Raw genomic sequence first — 20,355 nt, forward strand, 5'->3', positions numbered from 1 at the left:
ATATAAAATAGATCTTTTTTGTAACATGTTTCCCAGGAGCAACACTTGAACCCGTGGGTTCTTGGTGTGGGCTAAATCATAGCTGCACATTGGAACTGTTGATCGTCACAGCCGAAAGACTGGTATCTAGACAGTGTTGGGGTAGTTGGTGTTGGGGTGGTGTGTGTGTGTGGGGGGGGGGGGGGGATTGGATAGCGGGGTAGGGCTCATGGTGTGCAGACACTTGTCTTTCTGTCCCTGCATTCAGTCACCTGTGTCTGGCAGCAGTGGTCAGTATTTATTTTTTACAGCTTCACAGCCCTAAACATAGATTTACACACAAGTAACTTACCTATGCTGCAGTCCGGTATTATTGGGCTTATGTATTTGTTGTTACTGTTAGATCCATGCTGTATAGGATGTGAATTATTATGCAGTGGTGTAGTTGTTGTGGTTTTGTTTTTGTTTTGTTTGTTTTGTTGTTTGTTTTGTTGTTTTTTTATCTCAAGTGGATTTTTCTTTCAATGCATAATCCTGGTTTTAAAAGGAAAGTCATAGAAAAATACGATGGAATACCCCCCCACACACACTCAAATATACACACACGAAACTGAAAAATAATACTTTTATTTTGGTTACGAGAGTAACTCGAGTAATATCTGATGCAAACATTTTCTTTCAAACTTTCTATTGACAATTAGTCTGTATAAACTGCGTTGCCTGTGGCACATAAATATTATCAACAACAAAACGTGGAATTTCTTCAGGGAGAACTGTGGAACACCGTTGTGGTTTGACATTCTCAAGACAGAGCAAATGATTGGAATAGTATTACAACGTAACATGTTTGCTGAGGAGTGATTGGAAATAGGTATGTAGGCGGGTGTAACATAAAAGAATATTTCTTGATCACTTGAATGATCTTTTTTCTAATAGCCTCACTGATAACTGGACTGTACTATTTTGCAGAAAGAAAAACGCGTGCTTGCTTGCTTGCTTGGTGAAACCGTGATTGATAGCCCTTAAACGAAGGTATGTATACGTGGATTATACAAAATACCCGATTATTCATGCAATTATGCAAGTAGGCTAAAAGCCGAGTATGGAAGAAAAGCTCTGTAAAAGATTAGGACATTGTACACTGTCTACACAATTGATTAAGGGTGTAGATGGAAGTCATTGGGTAACAAAAATAACGAAACAAAAAGCGGTTTGTACGTGTGGGTTATCGGACTACGCAGTCGGTCACGCAACACAAAACGTTCTGAAGTATTTCGCCAACATAACCCCAGTAAGTCTTCTGCAGCCAAAAACACCCCAAGTCACTACTATCACCCGTCATTGATAATCTCAGCATTAGCACTGATTCATCTCTCCACACGTTCTTGACAAACACTGGACAATGTTACTGTTCCCGGTACCGTTTCACCAAGACCTTTGCTTCAGCTGTACAAATATTGTTCTCATGTGCAGAGACAGCCGGGGTTTGAACACTGGGGAGACGACTGATGTGCACAAGAACTGTACGGAGAAAGGCACAGCCATTTGTGAGCAAATTTACACCGCACAGTTTGCTGCTCTTTCTGCGAACAGCTTACAATGCTTCAAATGTCCTCGGCGCGTAACATGGAAAAAAAAAACCCATTTAGATCAACCATAATTGCAGGTTCTGTACAAATGTACTGCGTAAATGATTGAAGATACTGTACAATAACTCCGTAAATGATTGCAAATAACATCAAAGGTAGATGACTGCACACTTTACATCACTACATAAATTATCACACAGATATTATCGATCTAGTCATTAGTATCACACATACAAAAACCATTCGGGCAAATCATGTGTATTGTCTTGGGGGTGGTCTTGTTAACGGATTGGGAGGATGCTGCGGATTGGGAGGATGCTTTTGGACTGGGAGTGGCTGGGATTGATGTGGGCTGGGACAAGGGACTGGTATTGTCCCAAAACTTCCAAGTCTCAACATCAGTATCTGTCCCCAAATCACTCTTTGTCCCAAGACCAGTCTCAAAGACTGGTTCCAAAACCAGTAGGGGGTGGGGATATGGTGGATTAGAAGCAAGGGGAGTCGGGGGGGAGGGCTAGCGGGAAGATATGGCCAGAAGGAGAGATGTACTGTTTCCAAACTGAAAGAAAATGCCGCCACCCCCAGCCCCTGTATCAACTTCTTGTGCAATCCTACAAGCTCTCCTCGTGATGGGGTGGTCCAAATGGGCTGGTCTCTCAAGTGGGCCACTGAAGCACCAAACACCCTTGTTAAGCTGTCTAGGCATATCTCTCTGGTAGTATTTCCTTTCTCCATCTTCTCATTTGTCTTTGACGCACGCGCCTAATCTTCTTGTACAGACGGAAGGGGTTAAGGCACCAGCAGGCCGGCACCTGGGAAATCCTGTATCTCTCCACCGGGCGCCTGGGGGATTCGAACTCGGGACACGTTGAGAGCTTCAGCGCATTGACTGTAGCGCCCATCGGTAAGTTAAAGTTGGACGGTTTATATCTATCAAAAAGAACACCGAGTGAATATAAATTTTTCCATGGACATCTACTTCCGCTCTGTATCCGTGATCACATGTTTTGGATGGCAGTCTAGCATTTGACAGGAATGCTGTACAAACAAGACATGTCGATTGAGATTTAATACTGGCACTGACCCCAATATTCTCCAGGTATAACTGATGTTTGTGTGCCGGTTTTGAATTTTTCCTTGGTTGCGTTTTGCAGCTCAGTTTATCATTGATTTGATGTTGAATTCACCATCATATTTATTTAGTGTTATGCATGTGGTGTGCGTAGGATTGTATATGTTAAATTAGAGGAAATTTCGGGGTGGGGAGTTAAGTTGAAGGCCATCTCGTACTTGTATCTGTATATGTCACAGACCACAAAGATAATAAAGTGATTCTGAAATCGTTATTGAGTGTGCTCACCGTTTCATTTATGTGCTGGTAATTTGGGAGTCAGGGGTAAAACTCTGTGTGTGTGTTGACAACGTTTGATTTACCGCACTTAGTGTAATTTCTCATCATGAAGTCATAAAGTTATTCTTATTTCACATTCCTGTATTGAATTTTAGCCCCGAGCCAATTATTCTGCATTGATTTCGGACTGCCTACTCCGGCGCAAATTATGAGGCTCGTTTCATTTTAGGTCTATTTAGCAGCATATCTGTTTTTAAAGGAAGGTCCTATCTGATTGTGATAAACTCAACGCGCAGGGCATCCACTCACCAAAGTCATCTGCCCCCACACCCCCTCCCAGAGCACACAAAAGAAAGACTGGGTAAGGGACATAATCCAGTCCTATGCTCATCTAAGATGCATCATAAAGTACCCGTTATCTTGAAGTAAGAAAAAAAAAATTACCCGTTACATTCCAAACTGGACACCAATCAAACATCCTTTTCCCAGTTGGGACAGCCACTCTGGCATGAAAAACGAGGTGCATGCGCTGGCAACGACCAAGACAGAAAAATAGGAAATAAACTGTAGAGTGACAGAACTGTTGACAGTCAGCACCGTGGGAAGAGATGTGCGCCCTTCTCTACAACACGTGCAACACCTTGTGACCAAGGGCCTGTCTCCCTCTGGCAGACTGGGGAATAAAATGTGGAAGGAGCTAACATTTTGATATAGACCGGTTTGACATAATAATTTGTTGCTGTTGTTGTTTAGGGCTAGTAGATGTGGGATATGCAGCATTTCCGTTATGATTGAATCGAAAATAAGTCTGTAGCATACAACTGAATGCTGAACTTTCTGCCTGCAGTACACAAGTAAATGAATCACATATCACATCACATCACAGCATGTTCCTCACTAATTATTTTGGCTCTGAAGACTTCATATACGACCATTAAACTCAACAGGGAAAACGATACATGCACTCTTCCTCAAGCAGACTCGCTGAAATCTGCCTCACGATGCGACATGACTACTGTCAGTTCTGGATTTCATCACCTCGTCCGAGGTCATGAAAAGGATGCATGGCAATGAACACACGTCTGTACCTGCCTTCTTTTACAGTCTTTCCTGCAGCATTACCTGGTCACTTGCTGGAAGCGCTCCGAACACACCAGTGTGAGATATAAACGCGCAGACACGCTCGCGCGCACGCCGTTACAGACCTACGATAAATATGTGCACGCATAACAATTTAAGGATACAAAACAAGTCACTTGGGACTCTTCACATATGCAGAATAATGATCAATTTGTATAATTCTACAATCAAAACGAAAGACAGAAATTATGTGTAAGGAATGTGGAATCCAAGTATTCGTCTAGCTTTGTCACAGTTCCTGCAGCTTATCTGTTCGACAACATGACGTTCGGTCGAAATGCCCTCGCGACAACCAGCCTGGACTTTCCTACTAGTCCAGAATGTACATCAAAATGAATGTGCGTGTGAACTACAACAAGACTGTTCACACGGAATGTGTACGGTCTATGGCTGGACATACCGACCTCAACACCAGTTTAAATAATAACATTCTTTGAATGTAAACAGTTCAGAATGCAAGAGAGACAACCAAGCTTTTTTTCCCCCCAATACATTTCTCCAGAAGTCGCTGCTTTCTTCATGAAGACTGTTCCAAATTTTTGAGCGTCTTGAGCAAGGTGCTGAGCAGCCCGGCAAGGTTGGTGGCCTGCCGCATGAGGTACTTCATCTGGGGGTCCACGGTGGCGCGGCCCATGGCCAGGTTGGCGGCCGACACTGTGCTTCTGAAGGCTGCCGACACCTTGAGCACCTCGAACCCCACGTGCTGGGCCTGGTGGACTGAGCGCATACGGATCATCACGGCCTGGCTGTGGAGGAGGAGTCTGGCCAGGGTGTGCATGGCGCCGTGCAAGTGGGTGCTGACGGCCTGATGACTCCCCGTGGCCCCGGCCACCAGCGACTTGGCGTCCTGCACGAACTGCTTGGTCTGAAGCTGCAGTTCCTGCCGCGCCGTCTGGAACTGGCTGCTGCTGCTCCGCACCACGACCTGCGCCGTCTTCAGGGTCTCCATCGTGACCTTGAGGTGGACCAGCAGGGTCTCCACGTCCTGGGCGGCGGCCTCGAACCCTTCCGGTCCGTACGTCTTGGACAGGACGCTCTTCACCGACTTGGACACCTCCGCGCTGACCACGTCGTGACTGCTGTCCATGACGCTCCGCCCCTTCCTGTCCGGACTCCTCTGCCTCACGCGCTGCCCGTCACGTGACAAGGAGCGCGAGCCGCGGCTGCTGTGGGAGGAGGAGGAGGAGGAGTCCAGAGGGTAGTCCTCGGGGAGCTCTGACCCGCCGTTGATGTGGCTGGAGTCGGAGAGGGCTGCGGAGCGGGACACCTGGCGGGAGCGGCGTGGCGGCGGCACCAACGTCCTGGCCTGCTCCTGTTGCTCCTCCAAGGTCAAGGTCCGAGGCCGGAGCGGAATGGTGACGGCAGAGGACGGCAACGACAGGGACTCTGCTCTCTTCACCGACACGCCTCCCCCGACGTCTCTGGAACCGGACCTTCCGGGATTCGCACCCAGCTTCCGGAAATCACGTCCAGTCCTCACCGCTTCCGCCGCCGTGTCAGCTTCTCCGTTTCTGACAGTCTGCAAGGAAGCATCAACGTGAGGGTTGTGATCGTCGGAGGGCAGTCCGTTGCCGGTGAAGCCGGTAAAAGAGTCACCGCCGCTCGCCGTGACAGTCCCGAGCGAACCGCTGGCGGCCTCAGCATCACGGTGGAAACTGTCGTTGCGGAGATCGCCCGTGGCGGGCAGTCTGGCCTCCGCCAACAGCACGTCGAAGTTGTTGAAGTTACGATAGGCATCGTCCTCGTGAGAGACACTGGAGTTCATGGTGATGGGCCGCCACATCTTGATGGTGGCGTAGGGGTTGGCCTGCACCTTGTTCTTCTTCTTCCGCTGCTCCTCGGGGGTGAGCACGGACAGGTCGTCCTTGGACCCGTACTGCTGCTGGCGGGCCTTGCGGAGTCTGGACAGCTGGGAGGGCGGGGGGCTAGTGGTCGTGGTGGTGGTGGTGGTGGTGGGAGGAAGAGCGTCCTCGTCAAAGCCGTTTTCTGAAAGCTTCTCTTCACCGGCCAGCACCGAGGACAAGGCTTTCAGGGGACCGCTCTTCTTCGACTTCTGAAACAGTGCGGTGATGGATGAATAACACTTTTTCGTGTGTGTGTGTGTAGAAGTATATAAATATTTTGAGAGAGAAATTCACACAAAATTCAAAACTTTTTAAGGTTTAGTCCTCCAATCTGTAAACATAGGTACACCTTCACATGTGGAAAATTATAAATTTGTTTAATATGAGAGAGAGAGCGTATGTTAGCACGAGCGCGCGTACACACACACGCGCGCGCGAACACAAGCGAAAGAGAGAGTGGGTGTGTGTCTAGTTAATACCAAAATTAAGGCGCTGAAAAAAAACAACAACAAATAATGGATGCAAACATATCGAACCTTTGTACTGATCATTCCAAAACGATTAAAGGGTTACATAAAATTTAGACCAAGAGTAAATTTTTTTTTAAATCATAAAGAACTGAAACCAAGAGTTGGAGTCAATCGGTTCGATTTTTGTTTCATTTTCAGTAACATACTTACCATCTTCTATCTGAAATAAAAATCACCTGGCTCAAGAGTATCCCCTCGCGATCAAACACATACAATCCCTCATACACATTCACACGATTGCGTTGAAGCGACAGCACATTCATTTACAATTCCAATGCGCAAAAACATTTGCAGATTAATAAACATAAATGTTAGTCAATTATGACAATAAACGTGAAAATGCATCACCACCATCACCACAAAGTGCGCGTGCAATACACCCGGACTAAAGTAATTACATGCAAAGTATTGTATTCTATTGTATTGTATGATACTCTCGTCACAGCAATCTATGTGTGATATTCAAGCTGCTCTCCCCAGGGAAAGCGCGTCGCTACAGTGAGAGCGTCACCGATTTTATTGTACTTTTTTGTGGAAATACTGGCAAGCGTGGGGTTCCAACCAGTGCGCTCAAATTCTCTCGCTTCTTAAGCGAACGCGGTACCTCTGGACCATCACTGCACGTTTTCATGATGAGAGCACGCTAAATCCTAATATGGGGGTAACATTACCTCTTTCAGTCTAGAAACTCTGAACAAGAGCAAACATGCGACCCTGTAACTACTGTTCCATTATCTCGTGCTAATTGCTCACGTTGCACGCACGTTCTATATCATGCTTCATCACGCAGTGTTGATGAATATTCATACGGCAGAACCACAGGAAGGCCGGTCTCTGTGCCCTGCCTCTTACCCATACAAAGTACACGTGCCTATCACGGTACAAACCATACATCATCTCTCACGTCGGACGATCAAGCCAAACCCAGGTTCAGTTACCACATCGTCAGTGATGTGTTCACCTCAAAATCGTCAGTCCCACTGGCTGATGTTTATGAAAGTGGATTTTTCTCTGCCGTATTTTCTTCCTTATTCATCCCTGCTTAATCAACCCCCCCCCCCCCCCAAAAAAAAAAGAAAAAAAAAACAAAAAAAACCGTCGTTGCGGTAGACAGTTGGAATTGAAAACTTAGAAGGAATGATAGAAAATGAGCTTACTAAAATGAAATGTTTTAAATAAAACGCGCGCGGGCATGCATACACACACCCAACACACAAATACACGTCATGCATGCAGAATGTACTCTACAAAATACTGAATTCACACTCAACATGCTTCGCACTCAACATGCTTCTCATGCGTAAAACTAATTACATATATCCACTGTCAAAACGCGACATCAACAAGCACATCAAATGCACATCCATGTCTCAGACACAAATGCAAACCTCGATGAAGAAAAGAATTTTGATTCCTCAATTGTTCCGATGATGAGAATAGTACATATAAGATCGGTCAATGCAGTTGGGGGGGGGGGGGGATAAAGACAAACGTGCCTAGTTCCAGTTTTCTTGATTATTTCCTGGGTTGGTAGTCTTAGACTTTCAAGGCGGGTTGCTAATGTAAACATGTCATCTCTGGCCAATCCTATCGGTCCCCCACCCCCACCCCTTCATACTCGACTTAAGCTGGTACTTTCTGAGCAAAAGTAGCAACTAATTCCGCACAAGACATTATTTCCCACAATCAGACAAATGCGGGGAGTAAACACGACACTCTCCACCCTCATCAGAAAATTGCATGTCGACCAAACAGGACGCTTTCTCTCTCCCAGAGGCAGACAATCACAAGGGGCAAACCAAACACGGCCACACGAGACCCTCTATCGCCGGAGCAGACAGCTAACTGTACGTTCTGACTAATCATCATCAACTGTCGCCCTCTCTCTCCCAGTCCGAAGAGCAAATACCATCAAACTAGGCTCTCCACGAAGCAGGAAACCCGTACATGAAGACCGAACAAAACAATCTATCTACTGTGGCTGGGCCTGGGGGCAGTCAGATAACAAATGTGGTCAGAAAACAGTTATAGCTCAAAAACGGCAATCCAACATGATGAAAAGCCACAGTCCTCAAAAATGACATTTGCTGAACACCGCAGCCAGCCACAACCTATTCAATCATGCGGTGATATGAGACAAAAAAAATCAATATATGGAAATTATGTAAACATATCCGTTCTTTATAAAGACACACAGACATCTCACGAGCATGCACTCCGCGGATCAGCTTGTGATCAATAATAAACACATCACTATGCGTACATCGTTAACTGGCCCAGTTTATGTGTAAGGACATCAATCGGCTGACAAGACCGTGCCTCGTGATTGACCCACAGTGGATTAGGATACATGGGTGGTCGATCAGGACATAATGACATTGTGACTTTGCGTCTGCTGCTCTATGTGGTGTTTACTGCGGTTCCACAAGTAATGCTCATGGCACGTATTCTGAACTGCAGTTATGCATACGTAATCCCCCCCCTCCTCCACACACCCCCTCAACACACACACACACACACACACACACACACACACACAAATCGAATACATAAACAAAAAATGCATTCCAATTTTATCTACAGAGAGAGTCACAGAGGCAAAGGTCTGCGTGGCATCAGATACACAGCGCTCTGAACCCAATGCCAGTCTGCCTGATCAGAACACAAAGTGCTGGCTGAAAACGACGTCAGGACAGAAAGTGCTGGCTGAAAACGACGTCAGAACACAAAGTGCTGGCTGAAAACGACGTCAGAACACAAAGTGCTGGCTGAAAACGACGAAGACAGCAAAAGGCTGAGAAGGTACAGGAAACGTTGATACCGAGAACAATATGTTTGACTGTATCAAAAATCATACGAAGGCGTTGTGTACGAAAGACCATAAGGGACATTTTGTGTACCGAAAAGCCATACATACACACGCGCGCGCGCGCGCATGTTCAAAACATGTGTATTAGAGCGCGAGCGCGCACGAGTGTATGTGTTTCGCGCTACAGATAAACTCGTGCTGACCGCGCATACGTGTGTGTGCGCGCGCGCGTGTGTGTGTGTGTGTTTCGCACTACAGATCAACTTGTATAGACCGTTATCTTTTTAATATACTTCAGAATTTTGAAATTACCCTCATAATAGTTGCACCAAACTAAATAAAATATTAGTTCCTATTACTTTACAGCTCATTACCTATGAACAGCCGCCTTGGGGAGTGATCAATGCACACGGCAGAAGCACAATGCGAACAGAGCTCACCTTGAATAAAGAGAACATGGCTCTGCGGAAAGATCCGTCTCAGACGGTGGGAACTTGGCTGGCGACAAATTCTCAGGTCAACACTGTCAACACCCTCTTGGGCTGTTACTTTTTGAATGCAGTCGTGCGTACTCCCATGTTAAAAGTCGTGTTACCGCCAGAACCAACAAGCAGTGTCTGTCTCTTCACACTAAGGTAACTCGATAGAAAAAAAAATGTTGATGATAAGCAGGGCACGTACAGACAAAGGCTATTCTTCAAACTTAAATGTCAACCATTCCTTCGGTTTCAAATGACATACTTTCTAGGCAAAATTACACCAAGAAACAGGCAATATCTCTGTTGGCACTCGTCTGCAAAGCAAACGTGAATCCACTAAGGCCACAACACAAAATGTTGGCGATTCATTACAGCTTCATCAGAAAACTAGATACAGGTTTCTTGCAAATTTCTCGGGGAAAACACCGTCATGATTGCAAAAGACCTCACACCACCACGCATACACTTTTAAACTTCATTACAGACGCAATTTCTCAATGGTACGAACTGGTCTCGGTCAATTCGATCACATTTTTTTGTCCAGTCAGTTTTGGACGCGAGGTGAATCTTCTACCGCATGATACATTTATCAGTTATGTACAAGGTCTTCGTCAGAAGCAACACACACTGTGTCCATCCGACAAGGAGGCACACAGGAATAAAGGCGAAAGATTTGGTTCCCATACATCCTGACTGTACACGTCAACGGTAAATCCATCACCTGCCAGTCCCTGTCATGGCTGAGACGAAGTTATAACTCACACACATACACACACACTTTGCATACACTACAACCGCCAGATGGCAAACCCCGTGACACACTGGTCCCTCCTTCAGCTTCCAACAATACTACAACTTGCTGAGCTTAGCAGACCGTGATGTCCTGGGCTGCTCACACACACACACGCACACATACATCTCCAATCTCTCTCTCATATATATATATATATATATATATATATATATATATGTATGTATATATATATATATATATATATATATATATATATATATATATATAATCATTTTATACCCTCGCTCATACATACACACTCACTAACACATACAAACACACACACTCACACATACAAACACACACATAAACAAAGAGACACACACATACACAGACACACTACTCACACACACGCACCCACCACCGTTCCCCTCTCCAGTGGAGCGGAAACTCTTCAGCCTGATGGGGTGATACAAATGGACTTGAAAAGAAACAGTAAAAGCTGGGAGTGACCGGACACACCCATCCACCCGTAATGTACGTCCCACCCCAGATTTCCTCTTTCCCGTGTACCCGAAGTTTTCATTATCCAGTGGCTGTACAGTTTGCTTGTGAAAGATGTCTTTCACGTCGAATGCTTTCGGCGTTCGCTCGCAACGCCTTCGGCTTTATTTGTCCATTCACACTGTTTTTCGTTTTTTGTTATTGTTGTTGTTTTTCGAATTCATTCGTACCTGTATCCAATTAATGGGGGAAAAAAGAAACCTTTTAAAACTTGGTTTACACTGACGCGAAACAAAAATGCTCTCAGGGCGTTACGCAACAAAATAGAGCAGCTCTTGTCGCGACTCGTGGCAAGCATTCCTCCAATGTGTAAACACACTTACGGAATTATAATACACTGGGACACCATGGTGATCACACACACACACACACACACACACACACACACACACACACACACACACACACACACATTCACAAACTGCATGACAAATCTAAACATAATTTTCCACGTTTACATAATAAGCACGAAACAAGAAGCTATGTCAAAGTGTAGTCAAGAACTGCATCCTTAAAATTAACCGACATAAGCTTTGGGACAATGTCCAATATGAAGAAGCTGCGTCATTCTTTATAAGTTCAAAAGTAAAACTAAAACTTATCATTAAAAACTCAAAATATGACATACACATGACGCTTGCCAAACTGAAAGAACACAGGACTGAAAAAAAAATTAACGATCAACATTTGTCAGTAAGTGCAATACACAAATCAGACTACGACGCCGATCACATCAAGCAAGTGTTCGCATTAAAAGACGTGCTTGAATCGAAGCTGGCTATCAACGAAACTCCTCAAAAAAAAAATCCATTTTCCACAAATTCCACATACCATAAATCAGAGCAGCACTTTAAAGTGGATGTGAAGAAAACAAACAATGCAAATGGCACACAAAGATATTCGCCAGAGTACAACACCTTTGTTGCAATGTTTGTTTTTAGTGCGCCAAGTGCATGCTGCACCAGGGACCTCGGTTTATCGACTCCACTGACTTGACTAGACGCTCAGTTTGATTTTCCAGTCACACGAAGGGGAAAGGGTGAGAACGGGATTCGAACCCAGACTCTTGGGGACACTGTACTGGCAGAAATGCGTCTTAACCATTCTGCCACCTTCCTCCTGACAAGAGAACTGGGTTATCACAACTCCCAGTTGTTTCAGTTTTTAAAATGTAAACTGCGTTGTAATGCGTTCAGGCTTCTATTTTCAAAACACGACAAAACACTAATTTTCCGTGCACAAACACAGAAAGAAGCGAGCACAGAAGCTAACCCACAGACATAAAATAGGTGTCCAAAGACCTGCCAGGTGTGATCAACTAGAACTGCCCACCTGGAAGCTCACTTCCTTCTGTTCGGCGTAACCTGCTTGTAAAGTTACAACGCAACTGATGATGAAGGTACAACAAAATGCACATTCTGAAATCTGTGAACATTTTACACTTATTAACTTGCAAGTAAAACCGTTGCACACTGATCCCAAGAACGGTGGGTGGTATGAGGGATTACAGTTTCAGGTTTTTTTCTCAGTTTTTAATGGAGTCGTCACTGCGTTCGGACGAATCCATATACGCTACACCACATCCGCAAGGCAGATGGCTGACCAGCAGCGTAACCAAACGCGCTCAGTCAGACACTGAGTGCATGCAGACATGTTTGTGCACCAATCAGAGTGGATTTCTTCAGAGAATTTTGCCAGAGGACAACACTGTCGTTACCATGAGTTCTTTTTCAATGCGCCAAGTGCATGCTGCACACGGGACCTCGGTTTATCGTCTCGTCCGAATGACTACACGCTCAGTTTGATTTCCCAGTCAAACTTGGGAAAAAGGGTGGGAGTGGGTTTCGACCCCAGACCCTTACGGACACTGTATTTGCAGATGAGTGTCTTAACCATTCTGCCACCTTCTCCTTAGAAGGTGGAATTACAAAGAAACAGCATCACAAATTAATAAACCGCATTGCCATGCATCGCAATGAAAATGTAATTTACTATTTGCATTCCTCCGCATCCTTCTCCCTCGCCTGCATCTTTACAATGTTCCAGTCATTCGTATTTGTCACGTTTATCTGAACAACTGGTCCATAACTTGTGGGACACAGTGCAATAAAAGTATGCCGATTCATCTCTTGCCTTTCTCGGACACCTGACAATGAAATCACGATTCACGAGTAAGGCAATGTTTTGCTTTGTACATCAGGAGAGAGAGAGATGACAAAACAGTGAAAGTAAAGGAAACGAACCACGACATCACTACAAACGAAATAACTAAGAAAACACGAACGAAAGAAGAAAGAACAACAAAGCAAAGATCATGCAGCCAAACAATGCATGCCCTGTAAACAAAAAGAAGAACAGTTCTGCCGCAACGGAATCACGAAGAAGAAAGGAACAACATGCTGCCATTCTCAACCACTATCCCCTTCGCTAGGGAAGCGACAGCACTAAAACCACAACTGAAGGCAAGCATAGAAGACACGCTGTAAGCTACAGTACTCCACCAGCACGATGCACCTGGTACCTGCTGGCATGAGACGTGTTAACTCCGCAAAGGTGACCAACTGAAAATGATGGGTGGCCACCCCACGTCAAAAGTGGCAATGTCAGGTAGTGTGCGTCTCCGTCACGGCTGTACAGGTTTGGTGCGACTGAAATCAATCAATCAATCAACCTGCACATCGTGTAATCTCTCTCGGCAAAGTGCATACATATACTGTGTCGAGTCCTGATTAGCAAATTGTCATCACCTTTTTCTGGGTCACTTTAGTCGTGTGGAGTCCAGTGCCTTTCTGAAGACCACGTACAAATGGTTAAGTCTACTGCTGCAGTGCAAACAGAACCGTGCACAACTACCCCCCACGCCCCTCCCCCGTGCCAGTGTCAGTAACGTGATGACCCCCGTGCCAGTGTCAGTAACGTGATGACCAGAATGGTTTAAGCACAACAAATGCAGTTCCGTTGCTGTATTGTCTTGCAGTGTCAGGTCTTTTGACTCAATTTTCTCTCCGATTACACGCTATAGGACTCTCTCTCTCTTCTTTTTCTGTTTCAATTAATCAATCAATCAATGTAAACCACCTCTTCCCTCTACACCAAAGTCCACTACTACCACTAAATCCTACCAATTGAATACGTAACTCTTTTGCGGCAACATGGCAGATTCCATGCCATGTGCACGAGCTGGCCGCTGGGTAGACCATCAACAGCTGCTTCAGGATGGTGGATAATACATAAAAATGCACACAGCCCTTCACCGCCGTGTCACTGTACAAACGTTTTCACGAGAAACGATGATTCAAAAACAGAGAGGGAAAGACAGTGAGGCGGACATATACATTCCTGACTTGACATGTACTGCCATGGTCATTATGAACGCGACCGACTGGGTAAAGGAAACTTCATGTACACAGACCCAGCTAAACGAGATATTCAGACTAGTGAAACAGTGGACTTTCGTGTCACAAGTGCAATCTAAATGGATTACATGACAAGAAATTACAATAGCAAACCAGATCCTCTCCACCACAACTCCCCCCTCCCCTCCCCTGCCGGAAAAAAAAAGAGAAAAGGTTAGGAATCGCGAAATGAGAAAGGATAAGAGGAAAGAAAAAGCAAAGGAATATTCCAGTCATGTGCAAGACATAACCCATCACCAACTATCGACCTTTGCATGGCCTACATAGTTTACATGGTGCAGACCGGTAACGAGTCCGAAAGCTCCACAAAACACAACACAGGATTATCAGCACTTAAAACTTCCTAGCGGTGCCCATAAGTACACACACGCAAACATATTTCTTAGCCATTTCAAACATGCGCATGTCCCACTGGCAAAATATTCACACCGCAAACTGATGCTGACACATTCAGGCATTTCTGTAAATAAGCCGACAAGCTCAACGACCTAGTGCTTGAAGCATTGGTCAATCCGAAGGTCTAGAGTTCAATCCCGGTGTATCGGTGCCTGGCGAGTTATGGGAGTTATTTGTTTCGATTCCTGAGGTGTTCATGTGTGAAGACCTGCTGGTGCCTTTATCCCATTCGAGTGACAATATACACGAAGTATGCGCATAAAAGATCCTGTGATATATATGCATGTCAGTGTCCGGCGAGTTGAGGAAACAGGACCATATACCCCCGAAGTCAGAGTATGGCTGCCTAAGTGGTGGGGCGGGTGGTGGTGATGGGCAGGTCGGTGTTAAAAAGGTCATACACGTAAAACCCACTTTATACGAGTGAGTAATGGGAATTACAGTCTAAGAACGCAAAGCCTGATTACACGTGTGTTGGGATAGTTATGGGGGCGCCAAGGTGTGGTTGTAAAAGGGGACAGATCGTAAACATCAACCCCCTCAAAGACAGGCACGGGAATCTTTTTTAATCACGCCCGTATAATTTGTGTTTTGTCGAGTTTTCGACAGATTGGCTGGAGGACAAACACAAGAGAGGGGGGGATTGTTTGGAGGACAAACACACAGTGTATACACGGACAATTATTATTTGTGGTTGCAGTTCCCGTGCCCCCCCATGCAGCGCTGCGGAAGGAAGGCAAGTACAGACTACAGCGTGCTGTCATGACATGCACAAACATACAGGGTGTGTGGCCAGTGGCCAAGAACACAGGTGTCATCAACAGGTGCTCTCCGCGTCCACCGTTACCTGCCCGCACCTTTCGCCACCTGCCTGTGCTGGCACCTGGATGTCGGAAATAGAAATCCTCGGCGTTTCATTATTTACAAAATAATTCCAATTCGAAATGCAAACTTCAAGAAACAACACGGCTTTGATTTGATAATGAGGTGGGTACTTGAGAGAGAGAGAGAGAGAGAGAGAGAGAGAGAGAGAGAGGAGAATATGAATGTCACTGCTTTGACAAGGTAACAATAGCAGTTCTGAAGTCTCCGCGTCTATATGCGGGCAATCATTATCCAAGCACTCCATTTCCACAACAAATCCTGCCACGACCTGTCCATGAAACAGCTTTCTTGTCAAGTGTCCACACACACACACACACACAGACACACGCACGCACGCACGTGTACACACACACCCACACACACCCACACACAGACACACACACACACACACACGCACGCACACACACGCACGCATGCACGTGTACACACACACACACCCACACCATATATACGCTCATACACTATGTTATTCGTCATTCTAAAATAATCGAATGGGATGAACAATTAACTTAAGTCATACATACTGATTTCTGGTTATGTTATACAAATACACACGCACAATAGATTCATATTGCTGCAGGGATGGTCACATGGTAATTTGAAAAAAAGACTTGTTGGCATCACGATCTGTTTCTGGTACCGTACAACACCATGTCGAATCTGACCCTCAAACTCTGATCACTGGATCAGAAGTCCAACGATTTTCCTATCCATCCACGGCGTCTCCTTATGTTGCCTTAATATAATTAAATATTATAATATTCCATAATAGTAATTACAACCCATTTCCAAACAGACTTATATATGAAAATCACGCATCATTTTGTTGTTTTCCCGACAGGAAACAATATCTACCTAACAGGAATTGAGTAACTCAAGCAAAGTTGAAGTCTGTGAAACTATTTGAATACACTGAATCCACTTGTTATCAAAGTATCATTTTGTTAAGGAGACAGAAAACACACATGAACGGGAAAATCACATAATTCTTTTCCAAGGTTTCCCTAAGTAGTAGGATCAAAAGTCCACGGCAGTTCAAAAACCAACACTGAGAGACAGACACAACCGTGTAGAAACCGTGATAGAATGATGCGCACGCAGTGAAAGAAGAGTACCACAGCACACCAAGGGAGGCAAGACAGGCAAGAGAACAAATTCACACTTCAATCACACACAAGACAGGCAACGGAACAGAGAACAAATTCACACTTCAATCACACACAAGACAGGCAACGGAACAGAGAACAAATTCACACTTCAATCACACACAAGACAAGCAACGGAACAGAGAACAAATTCACACTTCAGTCACACACGAGACCGGCAGTGGAAAAGAAAAATTCACACCTCAATCACACACAAGACAGGCAACGGAACAGAGAACAAATTCACACTTCAATCACACACAGAACAGGCAACGGAACAGAGAACAAATTCACACTGCAATCACACACGAGACAGGCAGTGGAAAAGAAAAATACACACCTCAATCACACACAGGACAGGCAACGGAACAGAGAACAAATTCACACTTCAGTCACACACAGGACAGGCAACGGAACAGAGAACAAATTCACACTTCAGTCACACACGAGACAGGCAGTGGAAAAGAAAAATTCACACCTCAATCACACACGAGACAGGCAGTGGAAAAGAAAACACTTCAACCACACACATAACACAAGATATCGACATCAAGCATAAGACATTAACCAAAATCTGATTGAACTGCTGAACCAACATTTCCTGAAAAAAATAAGGTCATTGTGAAACAGCGAGTAAAATGACAAAACAACTGGACAAAAGAGAAATCAACTTCAGCTGTAGAGTCGGCGCTGCAGAAAAAAAAGAAACAGTGATAGTGGCTGAAAGAAGAAGGAATCGAAAGTGAACACTGCAAATCATGGCACACACACTGACCTTGCGTATCGGGAAGACATAGGGTACATGCATATACAGCTGAAACGATGACCAATGCAACGCATGAAATCACAGAGAAGGGTGGAGGTGGAGTAAAGAACAACAAACACTTGAAAGCTTGACTTGTACGTGTAATAAATACTTATTGTATGTCCTATGCTGACTCGGAGATCCGTGTTTCAAAAACTCGAAATGGAAGAAACGTAATACTGATTTGCTACCTACAAGATGAATAAAGACTGATACGTATGGTAACGCAAATTTGCTTACACTCGCACACATATTATATATATAGTTCTTCCATCTTCCTTTTTTTTTTTTTTTTTTTTTTGTTCTATCATCTATTTATCGTTCGTATTTCAATTCAGCACATACACTGGTTAATTTAACGTCAGTTGAACGAAGCCAAGAATTACGCTCCACGCTGAAAGCACTTTTTACCTGTGAGCATTTTTCGAATCAAGGTACAAACATAAACAAACAAGCTTTCTGACCATTAAACAGAACTTCACGCCCACCCTCACCCCGACCTAACACCACCCGCTGAATGACCGAGGACAACATCTCACCTGACCAGCGTCATACTCGAATACTTTAAATCATCCGCAGCGCACACACACACAGACACACACACACACACACACACACACACACACACACACACACACACAGACACACACACACACACAGAGTTACATAAATATTCAACTCTTCAACGTTAACTTGCGAATTTTTTGTTATTCATTCCAATAGCTAATTACCTGTAAGTATTCTGACATTGATTCAAACCAGTATTTTTTTTACAAGTCAGTTGATTTTATAGTCGCTCTTTTCGTTCGTCAGATGGACGATTTTATGGTTAATTGGATTCCTTAGTTTGTTTCCATCCCCCAGATTTCCTTCTCCATTCTAAATTGCTATTTCTTATTACGTTTGTAATTGTATACAGTTCGAACACGTTCCCATACCCCATCACCCATCCCCCATTTCCCTCCACCTACATATAAACACATACACTGCACACACTTTTCTTCACGTCTAAAATAATTTAGTGAACAGATGTTAAATTAATGACCAACCAACGCACACACACACACCAAGGCGCACACACACACACACACACACACACACACACACACACACACACACACACACACACACAGACTGCAGGCACCACCACCAGCACCATTTCCTCAGGACCCCAGGACGCCTCTCACCTGAACGACGCCCGCAGTGGACACTGGCCTCAGGGAGGATCTGGCCACCACCAGGTGTTCACGGACCGCAGGTGTTCCGGGCCGCCTGCCGTCCTCCCCAGCAGGAGGGGTGCCTGGGGACTGCTGCAGGTCCCCCGTGCTGCTGCTTTCCCTTCCCCCCGCCCCCTCCCTCCCCCTGTCCTCCTCCACCCCCAATCCCACCCCGGGGTCCGAAGACCCGGACCCCCGCCGTCTGCCCAGTTGGCCAAGCAGTCGGCTGAAGGAGTTGGAGCGCTTGAGGGAGCTCCTCTCTGTCAGGTCCGGGTCGCTGGAATGCTTGCGTGACAGACTGGCTCGTCGCAGCAGCTGGTCGCGGTAGTCTTTCAGCTTGGCTTTGAGAGAGGCGAAGTTCTCTGAGGGTGTGGGGGGTTGGGTCTTTTCGGGGTCTTTGGCCGGGCCTGCAGAGACCACGGGCAGGCTGGGCGGCTGTTGGGCCACAGTCCTCCTGCCCGCCGCCCTGCCCATGCTGGCTGAGCCTGAGAACAACGTCCTGCGTGACGCCTTTCCCGTGACCCCACCATCACCACCAGAGCCCTCACTGCCCCCACTCTGGCCGGCAGGGGAGCCAGGCACCAGGTCCAGGGAGGCACTGCGTGGAATGCGTAGAGAACCAGTGCGGCGAAACCCGTGCGTCTGCTGCTCGTCCTGCTCCTCCGCGCTCACCTCAGGGTGGAAGCTGGGCAGAGACTTAAGCAGGTTGTGCAGCTTGAGGGACACCGAGGCTGGAGACTCCGCCGCCACAGCGATATGACGATCACTGTGTTGGTCGTTCAAACCCTGAAGGTCAGAGGGCGGGATGGGGGCTCGTGGACCGTCCTGCCCCAAGGTCTGGCCGCCAAGGTCCTGACTGTCCAGAGACCTCGTCGTGCTCATCTCAGACAGCTGCTGCTGAGCAAGCCTCAACGCACCGATGTCCACCGACGACGACCGTTTGTGACCGGAGTGACCTCTCTCCTTGCCTCTCCTGGGCACCGAGGGGACCGCTGGTTCGTCCTCCGTGTGGGTGGAGGAGGCTGCAGGCGGGGGAGGGATGATGAGGGAGGAGATGTCGTCTGATGCAGGAGGGTGAGCACCTGCAAGGTTGGACTGCCCTCTGATAGCACCGCTGAAGCTTTGGGACAGCACCTGACCGTGAAGAGACTGTACGTGTGAGAGATCCTGCAGCCTACACAGTGTCCATTTCCAATACTAACACTAACCTGACACCGCTAGATGTGACATGTATATACAAATGTGTTATACAAAGTTATACAACAGGAAGGGGGGGGTGCCAAAAAATCCCAAAAAGGTTACTCTATTTTGACATATCGTGAGCCTTTTTATCACTGAGTTGCCACAAAAGTTTGGCCAAGAGGAGCAAACTGACAGGCCTGGTTTGCATCAGTTTCACATGGTACAGTATGATAGCAATCCTATCATTATGAATCAACAGATGATGATGAGAAATGTCACTGTTAGCCTTCA

The 20,355-nt window shown here is 45.9% G+C and overlaps 1 protein-coding gene across 5 annotated transcripts in view; it reads right to left on the reverse strand.

Annotated features, from left to right (window-relative positions):
- Nucleotides 1-597: 597 nt before the first annotated feature.
- The window catches only part of LOC143284028 (uncharacterized), a 244,453-nt gene continuing 224,695 nt past the window's right edge, over nt 598-20,355 (reverse strand). For all 5 annotated transcript variants that reach the window (XM_076590593.1, XM_076590590.1, XM_076590592.1 and 2 more), the window contains 2 exons: nt 18,853-20,016; nt 598-6,112 (listed from right to left, as the gene is read on the reverse strand). In XM_076590593.1, the coding sequence (XP_076446708.1) occupies nt 4,577-6,112; nt 18,853-20,016 (2,700 nt within the window). In that variant the 3' untranslated portion in view covers nt 598-4,576. The remainder of the gene's footprint in view (nt 6,113-18,852; nt 20,017-20,355) is intronic.

Source organism: Babylonia areolata, chromosome 7, assembly GCF_041734735.1.
Source record: "Babylonia areolata isolate BAREFJ2019XMU chromosome 7, ASM4173473v1, whole genome shotgun sequence".
In the NCBI taxonomy this organism is placed as follows: Eukaryota; Metazoa; Mollusca; class Gastropoda; order Neogastropoda; family Buccinidae; genus Babylonia; species Babylonia areolata.